Source organism: Leguminivora glycinivorella, chromosome 3, assembly GCF_023078275.1.
Source record: "Leguminivora glycinivorella isolate SPB_JAAS2020 chromosome 3, LegGlyc_1.1, whole genome shotgun sequence".
Taxonomy (NCBI): domain Eukaryota; kingdom Metazoa; phylum Arthropoda; class Insecta; order Lepidoptera; family Tortricidae; genus Leguminivora; species Leguminivora glycinivorella.
Genome location: NC_062973.1, coordinates 24,717,967 through 24,739,538, shown reverse-complemented (window position 1 = coordinate 24,739,538; position 21,572 = coordinate 24,717,967). Strand labels below are relative to the sequence as shown.

At 37.5% G+C, this 21,572-nt stretch overlaps 1 protein-coding gene across 1 annotated transcript in view; it reads left to right on the top strand.

Annotated features, from left to right (window-relative positions):
• The window catches only part of LOC125224893 (transmembrane protein 181), a 34,337-nt gene extending 13,485 nt beyond the window's left edge, over window positions 1–20,852 (top strand). Inside the window, exons 10-12 of the mRNA XM_048128393.1 lie at window positions 1,945–2,047; window positions 4,138–4,362; window positions 20,661–20,852. Coding sequence (XP_047984350.1) covers window positions 1,945–2,047; window positions 4,138–4,362; window positions 20,661–20,791 — 459 coding nt within the window. The 3' untranslated portion in view covers window positions 20,792–20,852. The remainder of the gene's footprint in view (window positions 1–1,944; window positions 2,048–4,137; window positions 4,363–20,660) is intronic.
• The last annotated feature ends 720 nt before the right edge of the window (window positions 20,853–21,572 follow it).

Below are 21,572 nucleotides of genomic sequence, written 5' to 3'. Positions count from 1 at the left end.
CTTCGTTTTTGCGTCGGGGGTTAAACAAGAAAAACGAGTAAGTGATGAGCTATCGGCAATAGAGACGAACAAAATATAGTTTTTTTTTTTTTATATACCACGTCGGTGGCAAACAGGTATACGTATAGTTGCTCCCGTGCAAATAAAATATAGAACGAGCAATTTATACTTGTTCCGTCTATTGTCCTTTGAGTCGTCGGCAACCCGAACCCTCCTTAGAACTTGTACACTCCTTTTTGCTGTGTACTTAACACAGCAAAAGGGAATGTACAAGTTTCTAATGGGGTGGCAACGCGCATGTGACACTGTTTGAGTTGCAGGCGTCCATAGGTTACGGTGACCGCTTTACATCAGGCGGGCCGTATGCTTGTTTGCCACCGACGTAGTAACTCGCTCGCGCTATCATCGCGTCTCTTTTTAACCCCCGACGCAAAAACGACGGGGTGTTATAAGTTTGACGTGCCTGTCTGTCTGTCTGTCTGTCTGTCTGTCTGTGTGTGTGTCTGTCTGTGGCATCGTAGCTTCCGAACGGATGAACCGATTTAGATTTAGTTTTTTTGTCTGAAAACTTAGTCGGGAGTGTTCTTAACCTTTCATGAAAATCGGTCCACTATGTCGCGGTCGGGGGTTTTTTTAAATTTTTAATTTTTTGGTTAGGTTATATTAACACAGGAGCGACATCTTTCGTTCGTTTCTATCGCAGATTGCTCATCGCTTACTCGTTTTCGGTGGGACCAGTCCCTAAAATCTTTTTTTTTATGAGATAGGAGACAAACGAGCAGACAGGTCGCCTGATGGTAAGCGATCACCGCCGCCCATGGACACCCGAAACACCAGAGGTGTTGGAGGTGCGTTGCCGGCCTTTAAGATGGGTGTACGCTCTTTTCTTGAAGATTTGAAGGTCGTATCGGTCCGGAAATACCGCAGGCGACATGTAATTTTAGTTAGTAGGTAGTATATTTTGCATGCTGTCAAAACCGGCTAAAAAGTTGGGACACAAAAATTATGTAACACCTATTATGTTAACACTTTTTAAAAAGCAAATAAAGATTATGATTGTGACAATTGTTTTCACAGTTTAGCTCTCCCCAATTTCTCGTATACCTATTAAAGCATGCTACACGACACCTCTTTGTTTTTCTCTCTCAGCCTTTATCACAAATATCTCTCCACTTTGTTAGATATGGGATAGAGACAGACAGGAAAACCACTTTCGGAAACAGTAAGCACTTCACGTGGCCAAACTTCATCGAGGTTTCTTGAAGTGGAGTAAAGGCACCCTTACGGCTCAGCCACGACATTGGTCTAAGCGCGACAGCGGTGAGCGGCGGCCATACATTGGAGCGAGACACAGCGATGGGACTTTTCATTCGCACGTGTGGCTGCCGCTCACCGCTGCCGCGCTTAGACCAATGTCGTGGCTGGGCCGTTAGTGCCCCGACTCCAAGAGTTGAGCCTAAAAAGATTGTTTCGAACAAATTCTAGGTTTCGAAAATGATATATAGAAACTATCGAAATTGGATTATATATTCCAAAGAGGATCGAGTATTATAGAGAGTTGCTGTCAAAGTAAAACGTGTAATGTCAGCGCAAAGACTGCCATCTCTCGACACAAGCTTAAAACTTTTGAACCTTTTTTGACAATTTGGCCCATATTGTTACCTTGATATGTGTTAAAATGTCAAATATTAATATTAGAGCCATCTAGCCGAGCGTTCCCCAAAGATGTAACGCCATCTAGGCCACCGTACCTTTTTCTCTAGGCCCTAACCTCCTAGAAAAAACGTACCTCAAAGCCCTAGAGTCTAGGGCTTTGAGGTACGTTTTTTCTTAGACTTTACCCGTCTAGACGGAGTTACATATGTCTTTGTAAATTCGAAACACCCTCACCTCAATTAACTAAATCTTACAAGTTTCTTCTATTAATTGGTGTTTTTGTTACAGATGGTGAAGATAATGTTCTTCACTGCGATCGTCGTTTACTTCTTGTACCTGCTTATCCTAATCGTCAAGGCCTACAGTGATCTTAGGAATATGCCTTTCTTCGGTAATTATAAGATCGAGTGTCATATAGGGCCCCCCACATCTAGCGTCTCGCGAGCGTAGCGTCGGCGTCGGGCCAACTGTATGGCAAAGCCTGACGCCGCGTCGATGCGACGTCGACGCAACGCCGACGCACCGTCTTTTTTCCATACAGTTGGCCCGACGCTACGCTCGCGAGACGTTAGATATGGGGGGGGGCCTTAGCCTCTTAGGCAAATCATCTTAAATAACCTAACCACAATTTTTTTTTTAAAGCCCCGACATAGTGGACCGATTTTCACGAAACATGACAAAAGAACACTCCCGACTAATTCAGCTGTCAAACAAAACAAACTAAATCTAAATCGATTCATCCGTTCGGGAGGTACGATACCACAGACAAACAGACACGTATAACACCCAGTCGTTTTTGCATCGGGACTTAAAAACCAGCCAGCTTAGCTGAAGTGATTATATAATCGTCCTCGCTCCTTAGGGTATCGTATCTCTCTCTCTCTATCGCCCTTCCGTGTTGGTGCGACAGAGACAGAGTTGTGGTTAGTTCGTCTGAATATTTATCTTCCTATTGTATTTACCTCATTATCAATACTAAAATTAGAAACCAAGTGAATGTCATTAAGCAATGTGAGATCATTAGGCGTCGTCCGTATCCATTTTATCTCAGATAGCCGCCATCTTGAATTCTCGAGCAAACATGAGTTGCACCAGTTAGCGTTAGTTCGAAAACACCTTCCTCGATCGTAGATACTCGTATTCACAGGACTGAGCGTTAGAAAACGTCAGGTATTTGTATTTGGCCGGCTTAATGAAGGTAAAATAGAACTAATATTATACCCGTTCGATCAAAAAAAATTTTGAAAATCGGTCCACGATTCTCGGAGATATCGAGTAACATATATACAAAAAAAAAACATTCAGTCGAATTGAGAACCTCCTCCTTTTTTGAAGTCGGTTAAAAACTGTGGTAAGAGCATTCTTTGCTTTTAATTTTAGTTTATAAGTCGCTTTGCTAGTGAAGTGGCCAATTGGTGGTATAATGTTCCAGCATTTGGTTGCGCGTTACCGAAAACTCCCTCGATACATTTTAATTTTATCTATCGGTCTTCCCACATTCACGACGACGATTATAATACAAACATACGCCAAAGCTGTATTTATATAAAGTTTTAAGGGGTTGTTCATCCAACCCAAAACTTATTATTTTTGGGTTAAGTATTCCTATGGAAGAATTTTCTCGCTCTTTCCTACATTTTCATTTCCATTCTGTAATAATTATAAGCTAACTCAAGCCTTTCTATATCTATTACAGCAAAAAAAAATAGAAAATAATTTGGGCACCACCGCCTATGTAAACCGTTTTGCATGTGGCTACACAGACTATATGTTCTATGAGAACAGTTAAGCGCTGCTATGATAAAAAAATAGTAAATTTCTGCTCTTTTTTTCCAAGCTCTACGTGCTTCTAATGGCCCGGCCACGACCTTGGTCTAAACGCAAAAGCGGTGAGCGGCAGCCATATTACGTGCGAAAGAAAAGTAGTTCATAGAAGCATTAAATATCTATCTAACAAGTTTAATGTTTATATATTAATTAATGTATCATATGAGTACCTATATGTATATCGGCACTACTTTGAAAAAAACTTGTATCTTCTTCTGTAAATGAAGAGAAAAATGTATTAAGTATGTATGGAATGCATATAGACTTACTACGTTTTGTCTTTGAAGAGCAGTGTGAGATACGAGATTTTTTCTAAGTAGTGACGATATATCATTAAATTATATTTATGTATTTATGTATCATATGTATTTATGTATTATTTTATGTAAGTATGTTTTAGATTTCTAGATTTTCTTTTTATGTTCTTTTGTTTCCAATGCACCGCCTACAATCTTCTCTGCTTTGTCTTAAGGTTGACTGGTAGAGAATGCCTCATGGCATTAAGTTCGCCTTTTGTACATTAAATTTGTCTTTTGTGCAATAAAGTTAAAAAAAGTCCCATCACTGTGTCTCACTCCAATGTATGACCGCCGCTCGCCGCTGTCGCGATTAGACCGATGTCGTGGCTGGGCCGTAAAGTGTCTCTTTTTTCAGATGTGCGACTCCGCTGCCTCTCAACAGTGGTAGCGACCGTGTGCACAATAACCGCCCTATTGGGCGCCCAATCCTGGGGCCCGGCAGCCCTGCAGGACCACTGGGCGTCGCAGCCGCGAGTGCACTACGACACTTCGGCGCCCTTCTGCGCGCTTTACGGGTTGTTCAACTTCAACCTGTACATACTGGCGTATCTGTTCTCTCCAGGGCCCGGCTCTGTACACGGTGAGTAAGAGCTATCTGCTGTCTCTGTCACACTAGGTGCCGGTTCACTGCGACACTTCAGCGCCCTTCTGCGCGCTGTGCGGGCTGTTCAACTTCAACCTGTACATACTGGCGTATCTGTTCTCTCCAGGGCCCGGCTCTGTACACGGTGAGTGAGAGCTATCTGCTGTCTTTGTCACACTAGGTGCCGATTCACTGCGACACTTCAGCGCCCTTCTGCGCGCTTTACGGGCTGTTCCACTTCAACCTGTACATACTGGCGTATCTGTTCTCTCCAGGACCAGGCTCTATACACGGTGAGTGAGAGAGCTATCTGCTGTCTCTGTCACACTAGGTACGGGTGCACTACGACTCTTCAGCGCCCTTTTGCGGGTAATAAAGCCCGGCAACGCATAAGTGAAGTGGCTCCCCTGATGTTGCTTACGTCCATGGGCGGCGATGACTGCTTCCCATCAGGCGGCTCGCCTGCTCGTTTACTGCCTATTTCATAAAAAAAAATTACATCCTGTAGGTAATTTCACAATGAATACAACAAGAACACAACATAACGAATACCTACACATAGCCGAGAAAGACACCCAGTTACAAAGAGCCAGTTTTTAGTTTGTAGGGAAACGTGCCTGCCGTGCCTGGAAAATAATTGAATTCTACCTAAATATTACCATTTGAAAAATCCTTTATTACAAAAGAAAGAACCTTATTGTCAGGTAAATGTTCACATTAACAGCAGTTTTCTCCATAACGATGCCAACGAGTTCAACCTTGGCCAATATTGTGGCTTACGAAATCTAGGCCGCGACCTAAATTCAACATTAACCACGAAACAATGAGAACCACGATATAGAAGAAACCCACGATATAGAAGAATATGATTCAAATAAGGTTAATGTTAGAAAGACCGGAATATCAAATTTTTATTGGTAAAGATCGTCATTGGATATGAACTCCCGTATTTGTTTAGGCACTTCGCGTAGACACAATCAAAGAGCATCGAATCACGACACAATCAGAAAGGAAGAATCGAACGAAAACATGAACAAACAAAAGAAAAGCGACAAAAAGAGCTTGTAGATGATAGACGATCTTCGCCACGTTCCTTATAAAAGCTCGCCCACACATGCGCGTTTTGTTAGCGTAGGCGGAGCGGTAGCGGTGCGCCGGACGAACGCTGGCGGGAACTAACGAACGCGGATTGCGAGCGGAATGCGCGCAGATTGCATGCCACGCTATCAAAACGCTTTGTGTGTCGCGGAGGCTTAATCCTAGCTGATTAATATTCAATCATTATAAAGATAAAAAAGATTTTGAATGTCTTACAAAATAGCAGTCTTTTATACGGGATACCCCCATTTGCCAGAATTTCATTTGCCATAATTTTATTTGCCACCCTATTCAACAATCATAATATTGTTTTTCATAACATCTTATGCCATAATCATTGTTTACTATATTAATCAAGTGCCAGAAACTTTGTTTCCCATAAAGTCAGTTTCCATAATGTCATTTGTCAGAATCATCGAAATCCGTAATTACCACATTCCATACCATCATTTGTCATACAAATTAGCGTCCAGAAAAGTCAATTTCCATAATGTGCTTTGGCAGAATCGAAAACTACTATAATAGGTACTAGAAGGACTAGAAAATGAAACTGCTATCAGAAAGTAGGTTAGGTTAGTAGTGTTAGAACTGTGACCCCCTGGAAAATGAAACTGCTATCAGAAAGTAGGTTAGGTTAGAACTGTGACCCCCCGGAAAATGAAAATACTATCAGACAGTAGGTTAGGTTAGGTTAGAACTGCGACCCCCTGGAAAATGAAACTGCTATCAGAAAGTAGGTTAGGTTAGGTTAGAACTGTGACCGCCTGGATAATGAAACTGCTGGAAAAGTAGGTTAGGTTAGGTTAGAACTGTGACCCCTGGAAAATGAAACTGCTATCAGAAAGTAGGTTAGGTTAGGTAATAATATGGGCAACAATTAATATGGCAATAATTGCTTATGGCGTTTGAATATTCTATGAAACCATATTATTGCACTTAATAATATGGCTAACAAATAGTATGGCATTGTATGATTATGGAAGGTAATATTCGGATAAACAACGAGTATGTCATATGATTTTTATGGTAAACAAATCATTCGGGCAAATGAAATTCAGGCAAGTTAGATTCGGGCAAATGAATATTATGTTAAATGACTGTCGGGCAAACAATAGACAACCCTTTTATACCTACCCTTTCGTCAGTACAATAAGATTTAAGGCCATGCATCGATAAATATTAGGATTTTAGATTCACTGGTGTGCTTAGCCCCGGAAACCTAGAGATCTGATTTTTGGATATGTATATCTTGACTATATGATTGAAATTTTTGTACAGCTCGAAACACGAATGTTTACAATTTTCTCGATAGAAATTTAATCCAAAGTAAGGCCTTAATTTTTCGTTTAACTAACATTGTGAAAAAAATATGCAACTTTAATAAGTCTAACCTACTTTAAAGTGAAGGTTTCCAAATTATCTAGTCTCTCGTAGAAGGAAATATTTTTTATTATCGTATATACAAAGATTTATCATCATTTACGATATCATGAATTCAACAGAAAACGGCCATTTTATGCGGTTTCGTTTCTCTTTCTTTCATACGTCAATCGTATACATGTGTCCTTATTGTCAAAAATGTCAGACGGCCGGCGGGCCTCGAGGAGGCAAGACCTATGTCAAATCGCGCAGCGTTTTGACAATTTATAATTACGAAAATTTGGACGTAGTTTAGCGAAAAGGATTTATCTCCATAAAATTGCCATTGAAATGAATGACTATTGTTATTGTCAGAAAGTTTAAATTCTATTGGCAATGTTTGTGGGTTAGATCCTTTTCCATAAACTACGTTCATTTTGTATATTTATTATATATACGCATGTGTGCGTATTGCCAAAGCTACGTCAAACTCTATACTATTTGAGTTACAAGATGCTATGAAATTTCGACAGGAACGATAATGTGTCCGTGGCCCTGTGGTACCAGCCATCAGCTAAATATGCTAACTTCTAGGTGATTTTTTTCCATTTTATTTCGAAATTTCTACTTTTTGTTTTTTTTTTTCTTTCTTATTATACCAAATAAATTATAAAATAAAGAAGTTAATATTAATTCATCTTCAAAAGAAGAAAAACTTTTCTAAGGGAGCCTAACCTAATGTATACAATGTTGTTTTGTGTGTTGTACATGATTTACACAATTATAAGTGAAATAAAATAAAACAAAAATAAAAAAATACATTCATTGAAAAATAAGAATAGATATTGCAATAAAAAAAATTACAATGTTTAAGTTGGTTGGCCACGCAACGGGATTTGAACCCACAACTCTGGAGTGAAATCCTTGTACATATTGGATTGGACTGGCCCTGCCGGCCTGCTAAAGCTGATGTCCCTTGTTCGAATCCCGCCAAGGGTATTTATTAGTGTGAGGAGTACTTACAGATATTTATTTGGCTCATTTTCTCATTTCATCATCTCCAAGGCCATTTACATAAACGACTCATGGTTTTATACGTACTGATAAGTTGGATGTGTTTCAGTACAATTTTAAAATGTTAAATCTGCCGTTTCGGCTTGGCTATTAAAACATAAGTAATTATGTCGTTCTCTGCTATAATTCTTTGATATTTTCTACTTAGTACGTACTTCGCTATCAAACAACCTGTATGGTCTGTGCAGTGATCTTTCTGTTATGCGGTTGTCTGTGATTAAAACTCGTTGACGTTGGTATGTCAAAATATTTTCTGTAGCTTATGCTAAAAATACAAAAGATACAAAAACAATGGTATAAGAAAGGGAAAAGACAGACTCCAGGTACATGGTTATTTTTAAATACATCCAGCAGCGGGGCAGGCAGGGCCCAAGGTGACCGACCTACGCGCCGTGTACAGGAGTACCGCCTTCTGCATCTCACCCCTAGCGAGTGTCGCTCACTTTTGCCTATGAGATCGTTCGCCGAAACGACGATGATCGTCGAATCAACCAAGTATCTCGACCATTTTCGAGAACTGGCGCAGGTAAGTACCTACTTGTAGTACGGTACTTCGCGGTCCACAAGATTGTATGGAAAATACTAACTGCTGGTGAATTATCCTAGTTATGAGGTCATGTCTGTGCAATGTGCCCGAGTGACTCACCGGGATAGTGTCCGACAAATGTTATTATTATTTTGTTTATATATAGCTAAACTCAAGCTTAATCCAGAACTGTAAAATAAACCTAAGAATTGGCTTTCTCTTTTTTAGGGTTTCATACCAAACATAGGCACAAAAGGAACCTTTCTGGTGCGGTTCGGCCCGTCTATTTTCTGCGTGTTCGGCAAAATACTCGATGACTCTATGTCTCTTACATAGTTTCTCTTAGTGCGTTTTCACATCATCCGTTCCGATATCGGATGTCGGACCCATCCCATGTCCCGTATATTTACGCCACCATCTTTGATTTTTTTATTTTGAAATCTTTCCTACATCCGATATCGGATCGGATAATGTGAAAACGCACTTACACACTACTTTACTTTTTAAGTAAGTAAATAAGTTAATCTTCTTTATTGCCCCACAAAGATAACAGGTTTACAAATTTAATAACAGAATTACATTGAAAATAAAAGCAGCAACAGGCGGTCTTATCGATGTATGCGATCACTACCAGAATTCCTTATTAGGGTAGCACAAAATAAAGCATAGTTTTGGTATTTCCGATGAACTACAGTATGGATTCTTCAAAAAAGGAGTGTACTTAGTTTCTATTGGGTCGGCAACGCGCATGTGACACCCCTTGAGTTGCAGGTGTCCATAGTTTCCGGTGACCTCTTTTCCTCTTACCTGCCGCCGACGTGGTATAAAAAAAATTGTAAAAGGTAATTTAAATAATATAAGGTACCTAGTTTTAATTATCAATTTTAAAAACTTGTGTTTTTAACCAACTTCCAAATTTCGAGGAGGTTATAGACAGGTTTCGATTTTTTTTTAGTGTATGTACATATTATTGAAAGCCAGTTCTGATAATTGGATTCTGGAGAAATCGAGAAAACTCCTAAAGTCTGAAAGGCGCATAATATATAGTGATTTTTGTGTTTTATTAGAACATCATGCATTTTCATTCAAAACAGTCACATATGGTGAAGTGGAACAGTTTATGATGATCAGAGCGGAACTCTTCAACGACGAATTTAACGAGTTAAGTTTTTTAAGCACTTTGAGGTTTCAAGTCAGATTTCGATCATGCTGGAGTTTTGGTGATCTCTTTTGGATACCAATCCATGAAAGATCAAGGGAACTTCTCAAATTTCAACGGCACACTTGTAGTGACTTTTGTATTATCACCAAAGTCTCTCTAATGTTTTGGATTATGAATAAGGACAAGGACTTACATTTGACGAAGTGGAACTGATGATGATCAGAACGGAACTCCTCAAAAACGCATAGCTCGTGTTAAGAGATTGATGAAAGAACTGCTGATGATGATCCGATTAGGAGCCCTTCAGTGACACATAGCTCATGTTAGGGATTTGCTCATTTATGCGTTTGTGTGTATGTAAATAAATAAATAAATAATAAATATTGGGGGATACCTTACACAGATCAACCTGGCCCCAAACTAAGCAAAGCTTGTACTATGGGTGCTAGGCGACGACGATATACTTAATTATATAAATATATACATAGAAAACATCCATGACTCAGGAACAAATATCTGTGTTCATTACACAAATAAATGCCCTTATCGGGATTCGAACCCGGGACCGCGGCGTAGCAGGGTCACTACGCGCTAGGCCAGACCGGTCGTCATCATTTCATGTGTCTCTAAACAACACTTTCGCTACCAAGAACCCGACTGTCGGGCACACCGCTCGTAGAAGCGTAGCCGATTACATGGGTTTCCCCGTATGTAGCGAAAATGTCGTAGCGCCGCGTAGAGCCCGGTTTCGAAAGTGTTAAAGTTTATTATTTCTTCAGTATCGATCGCAGTCGCATGTGCGTTTCGTGTATGAGGTGCCTGGCTCGCTTTTCTGTAGTGTTATATAAATCCGGATTTGTGGCTAGGTCCGTGTTATCAAGGTCCGGGTACCCAAGTTTAATATGTCCGGATTCACGGATTCTAAGTACAGTCCAGTTTGCTTTCTACGTACAGTAGAATGGATGCGTTTTTAATTTTATAACAGTGAGGAATGTAAATCATTCTGTAAAGGACGGGTTCGGTACCTCGGCAACTTAGCACTGCCGGGACTACACGAATACACAAGCAGAGATTTAGAACGGGTACCTTTTTCTTTTGACAGAGAACAGGTCTTGGTAATCATAACTATCTAGGAGGCAAACGTTAATTAGTTTTCTTACTTTCATTTGATAATCCGGTAATTTTTTTTGCAAGGTTCAGGTGTTCCGAAATAGAATATTCATTTATTTTCGAACAATACTATAAGGCCCAGAAACTTCAAGGTACTACGTCTTTTAATATACACATAGTTTTAAGTAGAGGAGTTGAGTAGTTTTATGTGCTCTGCCTACCCCTTCATGGGATACAGGCGTGATTGTATGTATGTTGTATGTATGTATGTATAGTTTTAAGTTTATAGTTTTAAGCACAATGTTAAAAGCATGGAGTAGAAGAAGCTCATGTGTTAAAGAATGGTACTTATGTGGTAGCTTTTACATGTGATTAGAAGACTGTAATCAGGTCCGACTAAACAGGTTCGTCCTTGCCACTAAAAAGCGCCGTGATGTCATCGGATAGTGACGGATGAGAGAGTGTTTAGAAAAATGCAATAAAAAGTGTAGAGACTTGAATATCGACCTGTGGTATACTGACGTATGTGATATCTGCTGATTCCCGAACCGTTACCACTTTTTATTTATTTGTTAGGTAGATAAGCGACCAATTATATATACCTACTCCATTTTTTTCTATATAGAGGTATATAGAAATAGGAATCGAAGATGGTATGGAAAATATCCTTGTACTGCATTAACCGTCATCTTCATAACTAAAACATAAATCATGTCTGTAAAAGTAAGTAAGTAAGTACAAGGAATCTCTGGGCAACTTGCCCGGTGAAAAACCAAAAAGCTATTTATTCTATAGTGCGTTTTTAAATAGTTAAGAGACAAATATTTACATGTTAATAAATATATTTAAGAAATTTCACAAACAACGAATGGGTTTGTTTCTACAGGACGACGTGTAACCATCATCATTTCTTAGCATAAGGAGTATACGATAAGGCATAACATCGCTTCTGGTATTTGATAGGTACTAGTACTACTTAGAAGGATTGATCATTACTAATATGTAGTAGACTGGACTGGTATGGTGAAGTTAGAGAGTTACTTCAGATAATATATAAAGAAGGTCCTCTTCGATAGTACTAGGAAACCCTAGGCTTGGTCCATTCCTTGGCCAAAGAATTTAGCGAGTAATATTGATGTAATAGGCATAGTTGACTAATTACTCGTACTTCCCGTGGGAATTCATTTTGGTGGATTATTTGGTTATTTTTAAGTTAGTCTATATTTACTGTGTACCTAAGTTTTTATTTCAGATACCATCAGTTAAAGGATTTTATACAAATAATGCATAATATTTATTAGTTCATTATATCCAGTACACGACATGCTAAACGAGCATAAGGTACAAAGTAAGCGTAGGTATATACCTAAGTCTGTATTATGATAAACTTTTATTTCATATATTAATTTCCACTAATTTTTAGCCACTATTTATAAAACTGAACAGTGTAGTTCCTCTAGGTTATGATACACATCTCACAATATAAAAAAAAAAACTAAACAAAATTTGTACCTTGGTTATCAATTTAACTAAATAATTTAGGTTTTTTTATTTATTTTTTTATACTATGTCGGTGGCAAACAAGCATACGGTCCGCCTGATGGAAAGCGGTTACCGTAACCTATGGACGCCTGCAACTCAAAGAGTGTCACATGCGCGTTGCCACCCCATTACAAACTTGTACACTCCCCTAAATCATACTATACTAAAGATTAAAAAATAACTTTGCTAAAAAAACCTTAGTTAACGTTCTATATTTCAAAAACTTTAATTTTGTTTTATATTACATCAGTTTTATTCTAAATATGATGGTTTTGTTAGGTTGTTTTTACAGCTTCAGGTTTTTAACTGATCTATCACATAAAACTTGTCAGTAAATAAGTTCGAATTTTGTACTTTTTTAATGAATTGTGCAATAAAGTTTACATAAAATAATATTTACAAATATACATACAATCAGCCTGTATCCCATAAAGAGGTAGGCAGAGCGCATGAAACTACTCATGTTTCTATGCCAGACTTGGCAAATAAGGGGTTGAAAGGAAACGAAACTCTGACAAAATGTAAAATAAAATAATCATCAGTTGATTTACCTTGTACGTTAGTTTGAGCTAGCCAGTGCGTTTATGTTTAATTTACAGTTTTAAATTAGTCTTGACTAAACTGAGCTTGGCTTAAAATAATAAATAAAATTAATACCTTTCTGATGGATTGGACTTTGACTAAGGGGATTCTAATGTCAGCAGAGATAGGTACTCTATACGTACTAGATAGGTACTACCTAGCTGTGAAAATTGATGAAGATAATATGTTAATGACTAAGGATCTGTCTACAGCTTCAACTACGGACAGTTTTTGAGTAAAAGGGTTCCTAATACCTAGATTTTTTACTATGTTTATGGGACAACATACGTATTGTCTGAAACCAGTTCTGGTAACAATTAGCATTCATAAGTCATAAATACTTATTATTAATTTGGGCCTCAATCCTCTGTTCTTGAAATTATCGTCCAGTCGTATCGAATTCCTCAATAATTTCACACCCTATTTTTGTTGTTATAAAGCCTCTCTCTCTTTCAGTTCGATTAAAGAGATTTTTTTATGTTCAGCTGTTTACCTGATTTGACATCTTTGTTTTAAAAACGTTATTTTACTACCTACTAAATTTCTTTAAACTTTCAGTTAAATGTCAACAATCAGGACAAGGTTTCGCTTTCATCTTGGCTGCAGAAAGAGGAACCGCCGGACTACCCGAGACGTGTTGAAGATCCACCTTCTGAGTGAGAAAAACTGAGAGAGATACAGATTCTCTAAAGACATATGAATATTCTACACGGTGTTTTCTTAGTTACGTTAATTTTAAGGATGCATTCCTATTATTCCTAATCTTATAATATCATTTACTTGGCACCCGAGCTTGCCTACGATTTTAATTGGATTCCAGACCATTGAGGTCAAATGGATTCTTGCAATTAAAAATCATCAAAAAAGAAATTTGCACATAGCATACCTGTATTCTTCATCTCCTTGAATACATATAAAATAAAACAACATAACTACCAAATTGTTTATTTCAATCACTTATTTTCAGAATTACATCCTTATTTGGTTATGCTTGGCATAGTTTGTATTATACATTATACACAGTAGTATATTTTATCTTATACAGGTACTGTATGTATACCTCCAACGACTGAGACCGTACCGCCATTTAATCGTTATTCTTTATTTAAAATGTATATTGATTCACGGTGTCCTCATAAGTGTACACAATCAAGATACTTAGCCCCATTGAGTGAGTGTTTTTTGTTAAATCCAATGTTTGTAGTTCTTTTAATATATCTATGGTTTATTTGACTAAAGGTAACAATATTTGAGTAAAAAAATGTGTGACCTTCGGTTTTTGGAATGATTGCTGGTACCATATGAGACCGCTAGCCTCGCACAGAGGTAAAAGCACAGAATATAATTATAATAGTACAAGTACAGAAGGCTCACTCCTTTGATGTCCACAAAATGCCGCCATTCTAATTTTTTACCTACATTAACAAACGGACCGCACGCGAGCAGGCGACATTGAATTTTATTGCGCGGCGCGAAGTCGTCACCACTGAATGGGCCGCGAATTCGCGGCCGCCGACATGTACTTGTAGCGCGGCGATAAAAGCGCGGAGTGAGCCGCCCCTGGTAAAAGTAAGAAAATACTATAAAAATCTGTTATAATTATTTATTAACAAACAGACCTTTTCAACATAATAATATGTAATAGGTAGACATGTTAGACTACATTTAATAAAAACCGGCCAAGAGCGTGTCGGGCCACGCTCAGTGTAGGGTTCCGTAGTTTTTCGTATTTTTCTCAAAAACTACTGAACCTATCAAGTTCAAAATAATTTTCCTAGAAAGTCTTTATAAAGTTGTACTTTTGTGATTTTTTTCATATTTTTTAAACATATGGTTCAAAAGTTAGAGGGGGGGGGACGCACTTTTTTTCCTTTAGGAGCGATTATTTCCGAAAATATTAATATTTTCAAAAAACGATCTTAGTAAACCCTAATTTATTTTTAAATACCTATCCAACAATATATCACACGTTGGGGTTGGAATGAAAAAAAAATATCAGCCCCCACTTTACATGTAGGGGGGGGTACCCTAATAAAACATTTTTTTCCATTTTTTATTTTTGCACTTTGTTGGCGTGATTGATATACACATTGGTACCAAATTTCAGCTTTCTAGTGCTAACGGTTGCTGAGATTATCCGCGGACGGACGGACGGACGGACGGACAGACAGACATGGCGAAACTATAAGGGTTCCTAGTTGACTACGGAACCCTAAAAAGTAGGTTAGGGAGACCGGGGATAGTTGACTAACTTTTGGCTTCAGCTCATGTATCTTTGATGTTTGAATCAATTTAATGAAAATAATTGTTGTTACAGATAGAAGAACTATTCGGGTCTCTAAACCCTTTATTTTTGACGCAAGTATTTATTTGCAATTATAACACGTATCTATTCGATTTTCTAAACTCCAGACTCTTAGTTAACCTACCCCATCTTCGGAGTAAATTGGCTAGGCGATAATTAATGTGGTCTAGTGGTAAGAACGTTAGCCGCGTAAGCTGAAGACCCGGGTTCGATTCCCGGCTCAGCCACCAGTGGCCCCTGGTGGTCCCTGTCGTTTTTTCTTTCGTGTATGATATCTATTGAAATTTATAATTTATATATAGTAGTGTGAACTAGTGTGACTACCTGAAAAAAAAAAAAACAAATCGAAAAATATTCAATAAAATAATTTGATTTGTTCCCTAATTGTAATGTAAATACAGAAAATTAATAATTTACAATAAAACAAAGTGTACGTAATGTTAGTAGCTTTTATCGAATTACAAGACACACAAACTTCAATCAATTCAATCAAATGAATTTAAGTGATACCATACGGGACCGCTAGTCTAAAATGGGTATATCTGTTATAATCATAGTACCAGGTAAGGTACAGAGAGGCAAATCTTGACTGGGGGAAATTGTAACTGATCCATTTTATATTATGATAAAAAAAACCTGTTTATTTCTAAGAAACGTTTATTTATTACATACATGATGATGAGTTCTACATAGATCCACTGCACACGCCTACCATATATAAGCAGCGGGCCGGCTTTTGAGTCTCACGGGTTCGAATTCAGAAAATTTTTATTTTCAACCGGTATTTTAGTGACAAAATCCCGTATCGCCCCCAGTGGACACTCTAATTAATAATTCAAGCATTGTAAAACATGAAAAAAATGGACCAGTTACATTTGCCCCCAGTCGAGATTTGCCCCGCTGTACCTTACATTAAAAAATCATAACAATAAGCGCATGATTGCATAATTAATTAATTATACAAGCTACTTCTTCTTCCTGCCAAGTTCCATCCCTGCCATATTTATTGTTAATAATAAGCAATTATCATCTTTTTTTTTAATATTACAGCAATTTATTGTTGTGATTAGCAATATTCATTTCAAAATTAAATTCCATGAATTTGGACATATGACGTAACACGGGTACACGGACGTTCATTACATGGACCCTAATTCGGATCCGTGTAACAATGAAGGGACCGCAAACTCAACGTTCTTTCTAAGAATGAAAAGAGATTAAATCGCGTATAATTAATTTACTTATAAATATATTCTGATGTTTTCCGACGACGACATTAAAAGCTAGTTTTATTTCATGAGTAATAAATAACTATCGTCCTAACCGAAGACAATACACCGTGTTTCACTTAACACTAAAAACCTGAAAACACTTTGTTCAGAATCGAGAGTAGAATCGATTGAGCTATATCTTGATGGGGGTAATATTTTTATTTAAATTAGTATTATTAGTTATTTTTTACGTGCCCATTCTATTGTACTCGTAATACAACATTGTGTATATCGCATTGCTAGAGGTTGTTTACCTTTTTTCAGTATTTAGGGGTATTAATACTGGCCGGTTACTTGGACGATTATTTTTTCCGCTACTAGTTTGACGTTGTTTGTCAGTTTAATCTTAATGTTTATCATAAGTCATAACAAATTGAACTCGTACCTAATTACAACCTTGTCATTTTGAATATTGAGTTTATTTGCTTACTGCGATTACCTGTCCAATTTGAAGTTTACTGTGACAAAGCTTTAAAGTGTTTTACAGTGACATCTTAGCTGTCTATTGGTAAACCTTATGTCGTTGCAGTAACGTACACAAATAAATAGTCTTATGGTTTATGATGGTAGTTAGCAATTATTTTATTGAGTGTAGAGCTAAAAGTCAAGTAGAGCTGTACAAAAAATTAAAAATTCAATTAAAAAAAAAGTAACGATCAGATTAAAAGATGAATACTCTAGATGAGTTTAAAAAAATAAAAATCAGTTGGGGTGTCTGAGGTTTTGAGTGATACCGGAAACACCGTGTATAATTATAATCTAATGTAAGTCTATGTTGATTGGTCTTCGCGTAGTATCTGAGGTGCCAGTGAGTTGAGGTGGTGTCCAGCCAGAAGTTGAATTTCTGAAATGTTGCATTTGCAAAAAAAAGTATTTGCAGCATGTTGTGTTAAAATGACGAATTTGCATACCTAAAGATGAATTTTCTTAAATTTCAATTGGCATGAAGTGGAATTTGCAGCATGTTGAATTTGCAAAAAAAACTTAATTTTTCCCACTTCGTTACCATTTTTCAAACACTTTGTGCTGCGGTTACAAAGTGAAAAGTATGCGAAATAACAGAAAATTTCGGGACCATTTTTTTTCTCTTGTTTTTTGCCCCAGATCGAAAGGGCTCGTGATTCTGAGTAGGAAAACCATAAATTTTACCTACCTTAGAAAAAATATTTTTGGTGATTATTCTCGCGAAAATGCCAAATGTTAATAATGTACCTACTATTTCAGTTCTTACATGTATGGTGTTTTTCAGAACAAGTTCGCATACCAGGCTATTCCTGTCAGGTCGAAATTTCAAAGGGTCATATGTAGGGTAGGCACTGAAAAACATCGTACGATACACGTGCGAAGAGGAAATCCTAAACAAGCTGTCAAAAAATCGACACGAGTTTCTGCACTTGTATCGTAATGTAGGTACTATATACCATTCAGAAATAAAACATAAGGGACAACTGTTCGAGAAACATGAACATTTTGAATTAAAATTTTATTAAGTCTGATAAAAATATGTAAAGTAAATAAATGAGTTGGCCGTGGCGTCAGTAGCTACTCAGTTGCTTTTGGCAACTCTAGTTACTAGCTGTCACCTTTAATTTGACAATAGAGTCCATTGATCATTTTAGAACAATTGAGTGAGACTCAATTTCATATTAATTCCGTATCAGCAAAAAGTTCAGAAAATTAATTTTGACAGTTATTAAAATGAAGTGTTTTTTTCTTGCAAAATCTGTAAATTACGCCAATTTTCATTAATTTCAAATCTAGAGCTTTCCTTAGACCGTTTCCGTATAGCATCACCTGTATTCGCATAGTGGCATAGCAAGATCTGGTAGCTGCTGCGCCACGGGTGTGAAAAATAGAACTAAAAAATGGTGAAGAGGCCGGCTGTGCAATTCCCATTAAGTTTGTACAGTTGGATCACGTCTCCGATTTGGATAAAAATTGGTAGGCTGATAGAGTCCATGATGCTGAGCAAGAACCTTCCTTTGTTGTTACCAGATTTCTATGCATTTTCGGTAACAAAAAAGGAAAGTTTCATACAATCAATCTAGGACATTTTGGGAAACCTAGTGAATCTTGCTCAGCATCATGGACTATCAGCCTACCAATTTTTATCCAAATCAGAGACGTGATCCAAAATGTACAAACTAAACGGGAATTGCGGGGCTAGTGACTCGCTGTAGGTACGTAGTGCGTTTTCACATTATCCAATCTGACATCGGATATATGTAGGAAAGAAGTACAAGGAAAAATTTAAAGATGACGGCGTAAATATATGGGATATCGGTCCTACATGTGATATCGGATAGGATAATGTGAAAACGCACTTACCTACATCACGGGGCTAGCAGTGTTGCAGAACGTATGGTATATTCCAAAGGGTAAGTAAAGTAAGTATTGCAAAACAATAAAAAAATACAACGCGATTTAGATACCTAGGTAGCAAGGAAATGTTATTTGTAAGAGGGGGTTAAATAAACTACTTAAACCTATACCCAAGAATAATTCGTTAATATAGATATTATAGCTGTCTCTATAAATCTCCTAAGGCGCATAATATGGAGTGTAGAAAAAACGTGTGATACTATACAGCACGACCACGGATGATTTTATTAATTCTGATGCGGTACAAATTCACGAAAAAAAATGTACTTTTTTGTACTGACGTTTAAAAAAAATGTACCCTTATGATTTTGGAGTTTCGACATAGGGCCCGTGGTCGTGCTAGGTAGGTACTCCCTGGCACGACCACACTATATTTAATGAGATTTTAAATTTCTGTTGCAGTACAAATTCACGAAAAAAAATGTACTTTTTTGTACTTAACTTTTAAAAAAAATACCCTCATGGTTTCGGAGTTTTGACTTGGGGTGTGGTCGTGCTAGATAGGTGGTACTTCCTGGCACGACCACACTATATTTAATGATTTTTTTAATTTCTGTAGTGGTACAAATTCACGAAAAAAAATGTACTTTTCTGTACTTACCTTTTTATAAAAAGTACCCTCATGGTTTCGGAGTTTCGACATGGGTTGTGGTCGTGCTAGATAGGTACTCCCTGGCACGATCGCACTAAGTTTTTGAAGTAATTTACATAGTACAATTTCAAAACACTTGTTTAGTATTCATTTGACCATCAAATTAAACATAAATATAGTGTGGTCGTGCCAGGAAGTACCACCTATCTAGCACGACCACACCCCATGTCAAAACTCCGAAACCATGAGGGTATTTTTTTTTAAAAGGTAAGTACAAAAAAGTACATTTTTTTTCGTGAATTTGTACTGCAACAGAAATTTAAAATCTCATTAAATATAGTGTGGTCGTGCCAGGGAGTACCTACCTAGCACGACCCCGGGCCCTATGTCGAAACTCCAAAATCATAAGGGTACATTTTTTTTAAACGTCAGTACAAAAAAGTACATTTTTTTTCGTGAATTTGTACCGCATCAGAATTAATAAAATCATCCGTGGTCGTGCTGTATAGTATCACACGAAAAAACTCCATAAGCTATAGTAACGTATAGTAGCTTTGATAGAAACATTAAGAACCATTCGTTTTGTTATTTGACATTGGGCGAATGAATTGAATACAATATTAGTTACAACGCCATCTGTGAAGCGTGAAATTGTCAATGTCATTTTGCCGAAATATTTTTCTTTGGTTGACTGCCGATAGTTGTAGTTTACATTTATGAAGCTAGATGGAGCTTTAGCTGGGCTATTGCTCCGCGGAACGCATTTCGGCGCTTCTATGTGTGCGTGCTTGCGGGGGCTGAGGAAATTGACAAGCGTGGCCTATGAGCTGTCAGTCGCTCCTTTAGTAGCCCCTTAAAATCAAGCCAAACAAACAACTATTCTTTGGAATGTTTTTCCTCCCTTTAAATTACTTCGGCAGTTGGCACAAACTAAACGCCAGAGGCCCCAGAGATACTTCCTTGCCCCAGAGGGTTTACGAACACCGTAGTTTGTAAATTACTTAATATTTCTGTCTCTCTAATTCAGTACGCCTACACTGAAGTTTCTTAACTATCCTGGTTTTGTGTCCCACTGCAGGTTTGCAAAAGGCCTCCCAACTCCACTCAAATCAAAAAAGAAAAGTACCCCCTATTTTAAAACGTCCATGATCGTTGTACGCCCTCAGTCCTTCCGACTGATAATGGAAGACTTGATGACATGACCGTTAAATTGACCACAAACAACTTTTTTCTTTTTTAACCGACTTCAAAAAAAGGAGGAGGTTCTCAATTCGACTGATTTTTTTTTCCAGAAACCGCCATAACCAAAGACAACCCAGCGTTCTCGATGATCAACGATTCCGACGAAGAAGTCATATACGGCTCCGACGAAGAGAGTCGACGACCCCTGAACTCACACCACCGGATGAACGAAGACATATGATTCAATCCATAGACAAAGTGAATGTATTTTTTTCTTGTTATAAAGTTATATTGAGGACTAACGTTGTGTGTCTATTATTCCAGTGTCCTAAATAGATAATTTTGTTTCGAGCAGACGGCAGCTGAGCTGATGAATGCTAGCCTGATAATCTATCGTAGCGATTATTAAACAGTCTAGCAGTCTAGGTAGGTACGCTTCTGCCACAATCACAATCACAAAATTCGTTGAAATAGACGTCTATTCATATGAATGAGATATAAAATCTGAGAAAATGGTATTTTCCCATAAAAGCTTGCGTAGAACATGCGTGTAAAAAATAAATTTATGGAATATGTACTTACAAACATTTAGTCAAATTATCTTTTAAGCCATAAGATGCCCATAAACAGTATTTAAAAAAAAGAACCTATGACTTTCAAAAAATCTACACGTTCTAAAGCAAGACTTAAATTCTATGAATGAAATAGTAGGTAAGAGAATTTGATATTCCAAGTATTCGAATATCAAATGACAATACTCGTGTTCTTTCACGTGATACGGTCCTGTAGGTACTAAGTCAATTTCACAATCCCCGTTGTCCTTATTATTATAGTGATAAAGGCCAATTTCGACAGTTCAGCCCGCTTTGGAGAAATCTATAATGACATTCTAACGACAGTTTCAATCAAGTTAAATAGATCTTTTACTGTACAATCAGGTTTGTAATTGTAGATGAAGCATAATTATTCTACTTTGAAAATTGTCTGCTTTTTTGTACGAAAAACATTCTTTTGTTTCAAAT